The sequence below is a fragment of the Populus alba genome, chromosome 10 (genome assembly GCF_005239225.2).
Source record: "Populus alba chromosome 10, ASM523922v2, whole genome shotgun sequence".
NCBI classification, from domain to species: Eukaryota; Viridiplantae; Streptophyta; class Magnoliopsida; order Malpighiales; family Salicaceae; genus Populus; species Populus alba.
The window spans coordinates 18,101,193-18,116,239 of NC_133293.1; the positions used below are offsets into that span (position 1 = coordinate 18,101,193).

General features: G+C 36.2%; 2 protein-coding genes, 1 long non-coding RNA gene and 1 pseudogene across 3 annotated transcripts; 3 read left to right on the plus strand and 1 right to left on the minus strand.

Annotated features, from left to right (window-relative positions):
* Window positions 1–340: 340 nt before the first annotated feature.
* On the plus strand, window positions 341–1,967 carry LOC118049827 (CASP-like protein 4D1). The gene is made up of 3 exons (XM_035059941.2): window positions 341–626; window positions 806–944; window positions 1,577–1,967. Exons 1-3 carry the CDS (start codon window positions 457–459, stop codon window positions 1,772–1,774), a joined length of 507 nt encoding a protein of 168 aa, XP_034915832.2. The 5' UTR covers window positions 341–456; the 3' UTR covers window positions 1,775–1,967.
* Window positions 1,968–3,474: 1,507 nt separating this feature from the next.
* On the plus strand, window positions 3,475–4,759 carry LOC118049822 (CASP-like protein 4D1). Its single transcript, XM_035059937.2, has 3 exons — window positions 3,475–3,632; window positions 3,799–3,937; window positions 4,562–4,759. Exons 1-3 carry the CDS (start codon window positions 3,475–3,477, stop codon window positions 4,757–4,759), a joined length of 495 nt encoding a protein of 164 aa, XP_034915828.1.
* A 3,264-nt stretch (window positions 4,760–8,023) lies between these two features.
* LOC118049824 (KIN17-like protein) lies at window positions 8,024–9,396 on the plus strand (annotated as a pseudogene).
* Window positions 9,397–11,454: 2,058 nt separating this feature from the next.
* Window positions 11,455–13,522, minus strand: LOC118049823 (uncharacterized). Its single transcript, XR_012170939.1, has 2 exons — window positions 13,126–13,522; window positions 11,455–12,524 (listed from the first exon to the last, which is right to left on the minus strand). It is a non-coding gene; the product is annotated as an uncharacterized lncRNA (long non-coding RNA).
* Window positions 13,523–15,047: the final 1,525 nt, after the last annotated feature.

The following is a 15,047-nucleotide window of genomic DNA, read 5'->3' on the forward strand; positions in this document are numbered from 1 at the left end:
ATTGATTTGAACAATTGTACAGTTAAAAGTTATTGAGCTAACTCGATTTTTTTTATTTTATAAAAAGACTAAAAAATGATATCATTTAAAAAAATAAAAAATATATATTAATAAATTTTAACTGTGTTTTTTTCTAGGCTAAGAGATTCTTTTCTACGTTTTGTTTGGGGTCATTGAACCAAGCGCGTTACGATGCCGGCTTATACATTCCGAATTCCGCGTGCAAGTAAACTCATGTTTGTGTTGACTACTTGGGTTCGTTGACCAGCTGGGTATACTAGGTGAGGCAAAAGTCAAAGTAAACGATGGAATCATGGCCTTGTAGTGGCTCTAGCCTCTATCAACTTGGTTATAAATCGAGATGAATGTTGAGCATCGATTGCACCATCTTCTTCATTGGCTAAAGACTGAAATTAATACTATAGCTAGCATTAATTTTGCAGTAAACGAGAGATCATGGCCCCCCCACCACCATCCATGGCTCCTCGAATGACCGCTCTATTTTTGAGGGTCCTCACTTTTGCTTTCCTTATGGTATCACTTGTCATCTTGACCACCAATACTGACACCTTGGAAACAGGAATCGGCGAGATTAAAGTCCGCTTCAAGGATATGTATTCTTATCGGTAAGTGATCGGATATATACATGATCCTTGCTAGAATTTGCCTTGCAATTTTGTGCATAACTAGCTAGGTACTAGCATTGATGCTATCATCCATAATCATACAGGATCTCTTCCTCTTGGCTTTTTTCCTCTCGATTTCTTAGTGATTTTTAATATCTCTTACTCTTTATAAATCGCAGATACATGCTGGCGGCAGCTGCGTTTGGATTAGCATACACGATTTTGCAAATCGCTCTCACTTTAAACCATATTGTCAAGGGGAACGGCGCCCAGACAAGCGGTGACGACAAACTTGTGTTTGATTTCTATGGTGACAAGGTACAACGTTTAGATCATGATCGATCTCTCGATTTTATTGGAAGGTTTCCATGTTTAAATTAACTTGAAAAAGGATGGATGGAGATTATAGAAAAACTCTAAAAACGACAAATATGAAATAAATGATTGTCGGGGAGTCTCCTCTGATAATATGGCCTAGCCCGGCCGTTCTCCTCCCATACATTCATAATCTAATTTATTCAGAAGAGAATTTTGAGTATGATTTTTCACTACCCATTTGCTCTAGGATTCCACGTTAATTACCCGTGCTTTTAAAGATGTTAGAATAGACAAATTGCTTGTAATATTTACTTTTTGAGAAACACAAGATTGTTTACAGTTTTCATATAAAATCAACAAGGTGACTTGGATAAAATAAAATAAAATAAAATAAAATAAAAGTTGATTTTCCTAAACCAATACTCGCCCGTTTATTAGTGCATAAGATCCTGGAGGTCACAGCCCAGACTAGCCTCTAAATTCTGATGAGAGATAATCCTGCCGGCAAAATCAAGTCTCAGGACTAGATCTGGCCTGACACCTGAAATAATTCTCTTTTGATATGCACATTTCTTAGTTGGATTTTTTTTTCCCGGATGATGACTGGACACTTTTGTTTTGTGTTTGGGCAGGTTGTATCATACATACTAGCCACGGGGGCTGCTGCGGCATTTGGAGCGACAAAAGACATGAAACCACAGTTTGCAGGGCTAGGAGGTGATAAGTTTTTCAACAAAGGTTATGCATCCGCTAGTCTCCTCCTCCTCGGATTTGTGTGCACGGCTATATCATCCGTTTTCTCATCATACGCACTCCCAAAGAAAGTTTAATTGTATCAACGCCTGGATTCGTGTTTATAGCATGTTTTGATTTTCCGTTCAAGTCCTAAGAAATCATCGTTAGCGTTCTCGTTTGGATTTTGTTTATCAACAATGTAATATATGTTGTCCTAGTTTCCTTCCGGCTAATTTAAAGCATGTAGTTTCGGGGGGAGAGTCTCACTTTGTTAAACAGTTTACTGAATCAATGTTATGTTAATGTCTAGGTTTTTTATAGAAGAATTGAGCACATAAACTTTGGAACAATCTGTCATTCTAGCTAATAATAATCATTAGGCTCAGGCCCAGACAGCTGGAAAACCTAGCCATGAAAAACAAATAAAGAGTTGAAAACTTGAAATGACTAGTGGTTGTTGAAGATGTAATACCAAATAGTCCATCGTTTAGCCAGGAAGGGCCCAGGTCGACAGTGAAGCTATGGCTTGAATAGAATATAAAACATCTACCACATTATATTTGTTCATGTCATATGTTAAACTTATCCCGTGGTTAACTCGGTACTAAAATTTATATTATATTTTTTTAGTCAAGTTTTTTAATGTTTTGGATAACTCGGTCATATTAACATTAAGACAAAAAAAATGTCAGACTGATAACTTAAATTAGTTGGATGTTTTAGTTATTTGCTGAATTGTATATAACAACCATAATTTCTACTAGTATTTTTAAACCTGGTTTAATGGTTAATTAAGTTTTAATTGGGTTATCGGGTTTTGTTTAGATCTACTTCAATTTTTTTTTATAAATCAAAATGACTTTATTTAGTAAAAAATAAAAAAATAATTAACAGATTATAACTAAATTTTAACCAGATTAATCCATCAGAACAGACGGGAATAAGTACAGAACTGAGCGCCAAAATGTTTGCAAGCGATTCTAAGCTAAGAGGTAAATTCTAAAACGAGAAGACATCAAGACAACTTGTGCTTAATCTATATATATTTTAATTAACCTTATACTGATAGCACGCGATTCTGATGTGGTGACAGCCCACAACCTTAGCTTTGATATCGGACGAGCACGCATGAAACCAGATTTTATTGCATAAACCTACACCCAAATTACTAGAGATAGTTGACAATACTTAGAAGTGATCACATGACATTCGGTTGGAAATGAAAGTTTGCACCGTTATAAACCAACCAAAAAAAAAAGTGATCAATTTAGATATTGTTTTAATTAATCCGCATGTTGTAGGTTAAGTTCAAGATCATTCTTCCTACGAGAATTTAAAATTGACTTGAACAATTGTACAGTTAAAAGTTATTGAGCTAACTCAATTTTTTTATATATATATATAAAAAACTAAAAAATGATATCATTTAAAAAAATAAAAAAATATTAATAAATTTTTAACTGAGTTTTTTCTAGGCTAATAGATTCTTTTCTACGTTTTGTTTGGGGTCATTGAACCAAGCATGTTACGATGCCAGCTATATACATTCCGAATTCCGCGTGCAAGTAAACTCATGTTTGTGTTGACTACTTGGGTTCGTTGACCAGCTGGGTATACTAGGTCAGGCAAAAGTCGAAGTAAACGATGGAATCGTGGCCTTGCAGTGGCTCTATCCTCTATCAACTTGGTTATAAATCGAGATGAATGTTGAGCATCGATTGCACCATCTTCTTCATTGGCTAAAGACTGAAATTAATACTATAGCTAGCATTAATTTTGCAGCAAACGAGAGATCATGGCCCCCCCACCACCATCCATGGCTTCTCGAATGACCGCTCTATTTGTTAGGGTCCTCACTTTTGCTTTCCTTATGGTATCACTTGTCATCTTGACCACCAATACTGAAAGCATCGTCGAGATTAAAGTCCGCTTCAAGGATATGTATTCTTATCGGTAAGTGATCGGATATATACATGATCCTTGCTAGAATTTGTGCACAACTAGCTAGGTACTGGCATAGATGCTATCATACATAATCATACAGGATCTCTTCCTCTTGGCTTTTTTCCCCTCGATTTCTTGGTGATTCTTAATATCTCTTACTCTCTATAAATCGCAGATACATGCTGGCGGCAATTGCGTTTGGATTAGCGTACACGATTTTGCAAATTGCTCTCACTTTAAACCATATTGTCAAAGGGAACGGCGCCCAGACAAGCGGTGACGGTAACCTTGTATTTGATTTCTATGGTGACAAGGTACAACGTTTAGATCATGATCGATCTCTTGATTTTATTGGAAGGTTTCCATGTTTAAATTAACTTGAAAAGGGATGGATGAAGATTATAGAAAAACTCTAAAAACGATGGACATGAATTAAATGATTGTCGGGGAGTCTCCTCTGATAATATAGCCTAGCCCGGCCCGTTGTCCTCCCATACATTCATACTCTAATTTATTCAGAAGAGAATTTTGAGTATGATTTTTCACTACCCATTTATTCTAGGATTCCACGTTAATTACCCGTGCTTTTAAAGATGTTAGAATAGACAAATTGCTTGTAATGTTTACTTTTTGAGAAACACAAGATTGTTTACAGTTTTCATATAAAATCAACGTTGATAAAATAAAATAAAATAAAATAAAATAAAAGTTGATTCTCCTAAACCAATACTGGCCCGTTTATTAGTGCATAAGATCCTGGAAGTCGCAGCCCAGACTAGCCTCTAAATTCTTATGAGAGATAATCCTGCCGGCGGAATCAAGCCTCAGGACTAGATCTGGCCTGACACCTGAAATAATTCTCTTTAGATATGTACATTTCTTAGTTGGATTTTTTTTCCCGGATGATGACTGGACACTTTTGTTTTGTGTTTGGGCAGGTTGTATCATACATACTAGCCACGGGTGCTGCTGCGGCATTTGGAGCGACAAAAGACATGAAGCCAATATTTGCAGGGCTAGGAGGTGATAAGTTTTTCAACAAAGGTTATGCATCCGCTAGTCTCCTCCTCCTCGGATTTGTGTGCACGGCTATATCATCCGTTTTCTCATCACACGCACTCCCAAAGAAAGTTTAATTGTATCAGCTCCTAGATTCGTGTTTATAGCGTGTTTTGATTTTCCGTTCAAGTCCTAAGAAATCATCGTTCGCCCTGTTTTCTCTGCAATAAACTTCGTTTCTGTAAAAATTGGCACTCGAAATAACACACACTTGGCATCCATTTATTCACAGGATACTTTCATGTTATCCCCGCTTACTTGGCTCGATGTTGATGAAATTATAAAATTTAAAAATACCCTTAAACAGTCCACTAGTAAATTTCATGAGCCTACCTGTGTGTGTGTGTGTGGATTCTTATTGGAAAAAATGATTTGGTTTATAATTAACGATGCTACTCATTAATTACAATATGAATTAAGATTTCGAGTGATAAAAATATTTTTAAATAAATTTAAACTTTAATCAAGATTAACTCTTTTGTAATATGATTTTAAAAATGCAGTCCCTATATCAATATGTTCAAATTTAATAGATTTTTTTTAAACTCTAAAAAATTAAAGAATATAGCAAAACTCCTCATCCACTGAATAGACCATTGAATTAGAACACCAAAGAGTTCATCTGGTTTCCACAGCCTTGAGATCTACCGAAGACTCCACGGGTCCATAGAGTTTTCGAGTTTTTATTATGTGGGCTGAGTTAGATAAGCTGTAGTCTGGTGTCCTTCTAACCACTCGAATCTTACAATGAGCTATTTAGTTGTTGGGTTTCGTTCTCAATTAGTCTGGGTTAAATTAAATTAAAAATATATATATATATAGTATTTTAATTAATTTTTTTAAAAATATTTTAAAAAAAATCACTAATAAAATATCTCAGCTATTATCTTCCCTTCTGTCCAAAGAAAAAGAAATAATAAAAAAATCAAAGAAAATCTGAACACTTCCTCAGTTTCTTAGCAATAGCACCGACAGGAAATTTGGTGACATTTTTCTTTCAAATATACGAGTAGGAAGTATAAAAAGAAAACGGCACTTTCTCTGCAATTTACACTTGTATGAAACGAGGAGTCACGTTTTTCAATTGTTATTATCTTCCCTTGCTTGTCTTGTTCTTGCTGGACCTGGCATCCACCTGAATTTCGAATCAGGGGAGATGGAAGTTTCCTCTATTAGCGCATAGTTGCTCTCGTAATGTTTCAAGAGAAGTGTCCTCATGGTTGAAAATTATGGCCCTACAAACCAACATATTCAAAGATTCTCAACTTTCGGTCGTCATAATTGAAATATATATATATATAGGAAACCATTTTTATTTTATTTTTAAATTTGGGTGATAATGCAACGATGATGCTTAACATGGACATGGACATGGACATGGGCATGGGCATGGCATGGACAGGGACCTAACATAAAATCAACAAGGAAATTCAGAGATAATGTATGTATCGAAAAGATGCCCATGTTGAATTATAAATATCAATCACAGGGAAGCCGTGCCTTGGGGGGTAAATTAGCTTACATATGAAGCAAGTACTGACTCGTGAGCCGCGAGTTGGAGGGTTGAGACGCAGGCTTACATTCGCATTTCATTTCAAGCTGATTTGCCTCATCCAGGAATTTTGGATGGTCACATGATTGATATTAAAAAATATTAATTTGAAGTAAAAAATAATACAAAGTAAAAATTTAATTTTTTAAAATATAAAAGTTATTATTGTATCTAATAATTGTATTATTCTATTCTTTCATAGACTTACTTGTTCAATAAATGTTCCACACAAATTACTAATAAATTAGTTTCAAATCTCTTATTTGTAAAAAGAAAAACCAAGTAAGAGATCTAAGTAATAGCGTTGTTTATTGGTGGTCGAAAGGGAGTGTATCAATTGTTAGTACACTTGTAAAATAGTTTTCATATTTTGAATCTAAATTCTAAATATTTAGTTTTAAGTAAAATTTTCATTATATATTTTTAGAGTACAAGCCCTCAACATGATTTTTTATATTAATCGAGAGATTTAGTCAACTTAATACGACATGTATGCCCGTTTCTATCTATACTTTTCAAAGAATCTTCTTAAAGTAGAAGTTTTTTTTTTTTTTTTTAGTTTAATAAGTTTTGTATTTTTTATTAAAAAAGAAGTCGGTTGCGACTTGATGCGTGCATGGACAGTTATTGCATACTTACTACCCATGTCAGATGGAATATTCGATAGTTACTTAATCATACCCCTATTTGGAAAGCAAGAAATTCCAAGGAAAATCACTATAATATTCTTTTAATATTGCAGGGAAACACTTGATGAACAAATTATATAATAATAAGCTTGATTATTGATTTGCAGGTCTCTTGTGCACCGCAAATACATGATGATATTAATAATTTTAAGCAGGAGTACTATCGATTCTCTCATGAACGGCGTGCAATCAAGATTGATTTGATTAAATTTTCAAAGAGTGGAGTATTATTTGATTAACTACATTAATAATTAAACGTTTATTTTCTAAAATCTTACATGGATACTTAATTACAATATTAATTTTCAGATCCGTCTGAGAAACACAATCTACAGGACAAACCTATACACAGAGAAACAATATTAACGAAAAAAAAAGATACATAGATAGTATTGAACACAATTAATTATAAGAATCTAGCTGTAAACGAAAGAAAAATCATCGATGAGGACTGTATTACGCTTTAATCGGAGAGCAACTGTTGAACAAGCAATGAAATGAGCTTACATATAACGCAAGTACTGACTGGTGAGCCGCGAGTAGGAGGGTTGGGAGGCAGGCTTACACACGCAATTCATTTCAAATTTGCCTCCATCCTGGAACTTCGATGGTCAAATCGTGTGATGATACCACATCAGATGATAGAATTAAGTAATTAAATAACTAAGATTGGCTTCGGTCTTTCCTTAACTGCCTTCTTTTCTTTTTCCTTTTTTGGTCCATTTTGTCTGCAATACTCTCGTATCTATAATTGTAATACTAAATCTATTTTTTTTTTTTTACAGTATTTATTTGGTCTGATATTTTTCTTAGTTTAAGGTTATCCTTTGATCCTTATAGACAATTTGTCAAACATGCAGTAGGCATCTTCAGTATATGCAGTAGAGGATCTTTTATACAAGCCCCACTTCAAATACAACAAATTCCAGTACACGCGAGACAAAACAAGCCAAAATAACATTTCAATCTGGGATTTTTGACCTCATGTATAAGGGACCAAAATAAAACAAATGAGAAATCAGGGGTTAAATTGGGTTTGATCAAACGGTCAGGGATCTTTTGACAAATTAGCCTTTTTTAAATAGACGCGGAGGTATGCGAGTTGACTTCCGTGTTCTCGAAATCCTAAGCCCGGTCGGTTTCTTTTTATCAGCCTTGCTTCTTCCTTGCCCCCCAATATTACTCGCTTTTAGATTAGAGGTAAATTGCTTAATTTTAATTTTTGTGTTCTTCTAGAAGAAAAACTAATTTGTGTTTTATTATTTTTTTAATTAAATTTCCAGGTAATTCTCGAATTCCAATTCCAATTCAATTTATCAAACCCTAAAAAATGGGTAAGAACGATTTACTCACACCGAAAGCAATCGTGAATCGAATCAAAGCGAAAGGTCTTCAAAAACTCCGATGGTACTGTCAAATGTGTCAGAAACAATGTCGAGACGAGAACGGATTAGTGCCACTGTATGAGCGAGAGCCACCAGCGGCAAATGCAAGTCTTCGGTCAAAACCCTAACAGAATCATCGACGGCTACTCTGAAGAATTCGAAAACGAATTCCTTGACATGATGAAACGGAGCCATAGGTTTTCTCGCGTCGCGGCGACCGTGGTTTATAATGAGTATATTCATGACAGGCATCATATTCATATGAACTCGACGCAGTGGGCGACGTTGACGGAATTTGTCAAGTATCTGGGGAGAACTGGCAAGTGTAAAGTTGATGAAACGCCCAAAGGGTGGTTCATTACTTATATTGATAGGGATTCAGAGACGATTTTTAAGAGTAATAATGTTTGGAAAGATAGAGGGGAGAGTTCTAGTTCTAGTACTGGTTTTTTGAGGAAGTTTGAGGATAGGGAGAGGAAGATGGGAGGAGTAAGGAAAGTAGCAATGGAGGTAAAAGTGGGAAATCAACATTGGAGGAGTTGATGAAAGAGGAAGAGAAGGCGAAGGAAAGGAGTAACAAGAAGGATTATTGGTTGTTCGAAGGGATTGTTGTTAAGGTAATGAGTAAGGCTTTGGCAGAGAAAGGGTATTATAAGCAGAAAGGGGTAGTGAGGAAAGTGATTGATAAGTATGTTGCTGAAATTGAGATGCTTGAGAGTAAGCATAAGTTGAGGGTCGATCAGGAAGAGCTCGAGACCGTGATCCAGCAGATTGGGGGTTAGTGAAAATAATGAATGGGGCGTATAGAGGTTCCAATGCCAGGTTGTTGGGAGTGGATACAGAGATAGTTTTTGTGCCAAGGTGGCAGATTGAGAAGGGAATTTATGATGGGAGAGTGCTCGAGGCTGTTGAATATGAGGATATTTGCAAACTTGCGTAGTGAATTTTGTTCAATTTTTTTAGTTGAGTTGTGGAATTGCTCTTGTAGTTTTCGATTTATTGATCTCGTGGAACATGTAATGTATCTTTCCATGATTAATTAATGACTTTGGAAAGTTGTTTATCTGCAAGCTTTTCCTTAGTGTTCACATTCTCCCCAAACCCAATCCTACTCGCTTTCTTTATGGCTATGTGATTTCTACTGTCATTACTCTATCTGTTTGAGATTTTGGTCTAGAAGTTCCCCATGAAGTTTATGTTTTTCTGCTGTCTCTGAATTTTGCAGAGAACTGTTTAAAATTTAAAGTTTGTGCTTTCTATACGACTTTACATGAATTTGGTCGCTTTCATTTGATCTCCAAAATGGAGGTGATTGTAGTTTCTAGCTGTGGTAAAGATGTCATCAAAAGAGTTATCCCTTTTATTCACAGTGCGTTGCAGATGATCCAAGCATCAGGCAGCCATGTGCTTTGATTGTTTAATCCATCTGTTTTTATTTTTTGTTGTGATCTCATTCACTCCCTTGAAAGTTCAGGGGCCCAACTGATGTGATCTTCGTTTTTTTTTCTGAAAGTTTGACATGGATTTCTTGATCCTAACAACATAATCATTGCAATCCTGATTCTCACAACTCATTCGGAGGGTATTGGGTCTTCAAACTCAGAATCGCCTACCCTTTTGTTCTGAATCTCATCCTCATGATTTTTTGTTTCTCGATTGACAGCATTGTACATATGTGAGAAGAAATGTTAAGTGCTCGACAACTATTATGGCTGGAAATGTGGGACGGCCCTTTTCTTTGCTCTCTCGTATGTTTACCATTCATCATTAAAAGAATGTTTGGTTTATTGGGTCACTATATGGCTCTACGTTCCAATACTATACTAGGGATGGGAAAAATTGCAATGCAGATGCATATGGGCAACTGCCGATATTTGGAATATTAAAAAGATTTAGTGGATGAGAACTGATCCCTCAGCTTCTCTAAAACTGTGCAAAGAGTGGGTAATTGTGGCTGGAGAAGTTGATGTAGAACGAGAAGGCTTAGGAGAGGAGCAATCAGAAGGACTGTTAGTTGGGTAAAGATATTGTTGCTGAGGTGATGAGATTGGCAGCGGAATGGGACTGCAAGCAGGCATGGGTAGTGACGAAAATGTCCGAAAAAGGTACATGAGTGAAGCTGTTGATCAAAAAGAGCTTGAGTTGTGGTTCTGCTGATTGGAGAGAGGGTCCAGTGCGAGGCGAGGTTGCTAGGAGTGAATGCAGAGAAGTTTTGTGCCTAGTAGCAGATATAGAAGGGAGTTTTGTGATGGAAGAGAGCTCAAAACAGAGCATGAGGGTACATGCAGACTTGCCTGGTGAGTTTTATGCATATTTTAATTTCGTGCATGCTTATCGATTGATTTCTAACACCTTGACGTCAAGAATTATGATGCTTGGCTGACAACACGCAGCTCTACTGTTTCCCACTAGTCAGGTTGCTAAGTAGTATTTTTTGATAGAGAAACAAGCAGAAATAAAGAAAGAGGTGAATCATCTGAAGGTTTTCCCATTTTACATGAATCATCTGAATTTGTGCATAACTAGCTAGGTACTAGCATTGATGCTATCATACATAATCATACAGGTTCTCTTCCTCTTGGCTTTTTTCCCTCGATTTCTTAGTGATTCTTAATATCTCTTACTCTCTATAAATCGCAGATACATGCTGGCGGCAATTATGTTTGAATTACCGTACACAATTTTGCAAATTGCTCTCACTTTAAATCATATTGTCAAAGGAAACGGCGCCCAGACAACTAATGACGGCAACCTTCTGTTTGATTTCTATGGTGACAAGGTACAACGTTTAGAACATGATCGATCTCTCAATTTTATTATAAGATTTTCAAGTTTAAATTAACTTGAAAAGGGATGGATGGAGATTATAGAAAAACTCTAAAAACGATGGATATGAATTAAATTATTGTCGGGGAGTCTCCTCTGATAATATGGCCTAGCCCGGCCATTGTCCTCCCATACATTCATACTCTAATTTATTCATATGAGAGTTTTGAGTATGATTTTTCACTACCCATTTATTCTAGGATTCCACGTTAATTACCGGTGCTTTTAAAGATGTTAGAATAGACAAATAGCTTGTAATATTTACTTTTTAAGAAACACAAGATTGTTTACAGTTTTCATATAAAATCAACAAGGTGACGTTGATAAAATAAAATAAAATAATGTTATTTTGAATCTGACATATATAGTTACATGTCCACTGGAAAACATTATACATGGCATGCTTAGCTAGCCTTTCCTTGAAATCTTACATAGATACTTAATTACAATATTAATTTTCAGATCCGTCTGAGAAACACAATCTACAGGACAAACCTATACACAGAGAAACAATATTCACGAAAAAAAAAAAGATACATAGATAGGATTGGTACTCAAACAAACATTAATTATAAGAATCCAGCTATAAACGAAAGAAAAATCATCGATGAGGCCTGTATTACGCTTTAATCGGAGAGCAACTGTTGAAAAGCCACTACAATCAGAGTCGTAGGATCTCCAAACAAAGCAGAAATAATAAGCATAATAGCTTTCTTTGCCTTTCTGATCCATGTTTTCTTGGCCTTGCTTGAACTTTTCCTACTTGGGAGTTCTAGTTCTCTACTTGGGATGGCACTTTGAAGTGCTAGGGAATTATCCGTCTCATTCACTTTGCCATCTTGAAGGAAATAAACCTCCATCCACTTCTTCAAGACCCTGTCCTTCACACAAGCTACATGGTAACGATATCCACCACAGGAAGAAACATAGGACCAGCCTTTGATTCCGTTCGAAGTTTTCCTACTTTCACAGTTTAAGCATTTCGATGACAGCTTCTTCCTCAGGTGTAACCTTGTGCCATCATCAGCTGTTAAGGTAGGCTGGAGCTTTAAACAGCTGGGATGGTAATCGTGTGGGTTCTTTTTATGTTTGCACTGGTACACGAACCCTAATACATGTTGTCCACAAGCATCACAGCATCTTTCACCCTTTTGCGGGGCTCTGGAGTGAAATCTCAAGCTGCACTTCGAAAATGGATGGGAGGTAGATGGAGTAGCCTTTGCGCATTCCTCGTGAAGATAGAAGTTGCAGTCTTCGTGCTCGCATTCGTAGCATGGGCCAAACCCCAGTACTTTGCATCCGTCACATTCATAAGGCTGTCGTGGACGCTTCAACAACAGAAAATGTTCGCTATGACTGGAATGTTTAATCTTGGTAATTAATCCCATGTCTGTTGAAGCAAAACAATAATAAACTTGGTCAGTTAATCTCAAGTAAGGGCGTAATAAAACATGTAACCACACCATTTTCAGATGCTGAAATGTTCCTACCCAGGAAAATTATAAACACGTATAGTACTGTTGTGTGAAATTCAATAGACCCAACCGCAAAAAGAGAAGAACTGACCAAATAATTAATATATTATGCTTTTATCCGAAATTAAGCTATATTTATAAGAGAAATTGTTTCCAGATTGAATTGAAAAGAGGAGAAAGAAAGAAAAGTACGTGGTCTACCCATTCAACGACAAAGATATTGTTTATGAATTAAGAGAGCGAGTCTGTATACGTGTATTTGAGAGTATGCTGAGACATGATATTCATCTTGTGATCACCAGACACGAGATGTTATCGTCGGGAAAAAGAAAGGGGGAAGCTGGGGTGGAATCAGGGATGCAGAGTGCGAAACCATCAAACCACTCGTTGTATAAAACAAGAATCATCCTTGAATTGATTTCACTAAATGCGAAGTTTATAAAAATATATTAAAAAAACACACAAGAATTATTAATCGTAATAAATAAATAGCAAGCAGATAAAATATTATCTTACCGAAATGTTTCCGCTAGGATCTCTAATGAATTAGTCTTGGCTTCGACGGCAGGCTTTATAAACCACGAGCACCTCTTTGATACCCAAGATGATGTGCGTTTATGTATTTATGAATATAGGAGCAGTTTGGCTTTTGATTCGAAGTGAAGAGTTCTGATCCAGTGGTTTATTATATACAGGTAATTAACCGACTTAAAAAGGAAACTTCCTGGAATTGAGGGTGGATCGTAGCTACTGAGAAGTTGCTCGCGTATTCCCGTGGACATGGACATGGACATGGACCTAACATATAATCAACTAAGAAATACAGAGATAAATATCAAGCACTGGGAAGCCGTGCCTTGGGGGGCAAATTAGCTTACATATAACGCAAGTACTGACACCTTACATATCTTACCGAAATGTTTGCAGTTGTCATATAAAATCAACAAGGTGACGTTGAAAAAAAAAAAAAAGCTGATTCTCCTAAACCAATACTGGCCCGTTTATTTGTTCATTAAGTCGCAGCCCAGACTAGCCTCTAAAATCTGATGAGAGATAATCCTGCCGGTGGAATCAAGCCTCAGGACTAGATCTGGCCTGACACCTGAAATAATCAAGCCTTAGTTGGATTTTTTTTTTCCCGGATGATGGCTGGACACTTTTGTTTTGTGTTGGGCAGGTTGTATCATACATGCTAGCCACGGGCGCTGCTGCGGCATTTGGAGCGACAAAAGACCTGAAGACACAATTTGCAGGGCTAGGAGGTGATAAGTTTGTCAACAAAGGTTATGCATCCGCTAGTCGCCTCCTCCTCGGATTTGTGTGCACGGCTATATTATCCGTTTTCTCATCATACGCACTCCCAAAGAAAGTTTAATTGTATCAACGTCTAGATTCGTGTTTATAGCGTGTTTTGATTTTCCGTTCAAGTCCTAAGAAATCATCGTTCGCGTTCTCGTTTGGATTTTGTTTATCAACAATGTAATATATGTTGTCCTAGTTTTCTTCGGGCTAATTTAAAGCATATAGTTTCGGGGGGAGAGTCTCACTTTATTAAATAGTTTATTGAATCAATGTTATGTTAATGTCTAGTTTTTTTATAGAAGAATTGAGCACATAAACTTCGGAACAATTTGTCATTTTAGCTACTAATAATTATTAGGCTCATGCCCAGACAGCTGGAAAACCTAGCCATGTGTGGCTGCACCAGACTGGGTCTAGACTAGGTCCGGAAACCCAGCCTTGGTTGTGTGGCTGAAAACCAAGCCCATCATTCGCCCTGTTTTCTCCGATATAACCTTCGGCTCTGTGAAAAATGGCACTCGAAATAACACCCACTTGGCATCCATTTATTCACAGAATACTTTCATGTTATCCCCGCTTACTGGTCGGTATCTTGATCTATCAAAGCGCTAGCTATTACAAAAAATATAGACTTCAGATTTTCCATCAAATAATTTATTTGAATAAAAAAATAAAATTGACTGTTACAATTAGGAATACGAGCTACGCTAGATACCATCATCCAATAATACACAAGTCGTGCCCTTCCGTCTTCATGGGTAAGTCAGTGTCTTCTGCGACTTCAGCATATACGAGATGTAGAGTATATTTAACAAAGCAGTTGTTTTTTAAATAATTTTTTTATGTTAAAATATATATTAATGATTTTTTTTATTTTTAAAAAATTATTTTTGACATAAGTACATTAAAACCATTCAAAAACATATAAATCATATTAAATTATAACAAAAAAAAATTAAATTTTTTGAAAACTAGACAGCACAAATATTGTATATTACACGTGCACTCGTTTTGGGTTAAAATATATACCGAAGGAAAGTAAAAACGACAAATCCGGTGCCTCTTGAATTTATATTTTTTTTCATTTTTCAATATACACATACACATGTGGTGTTTCCTGTGTTCTTGATGAACTT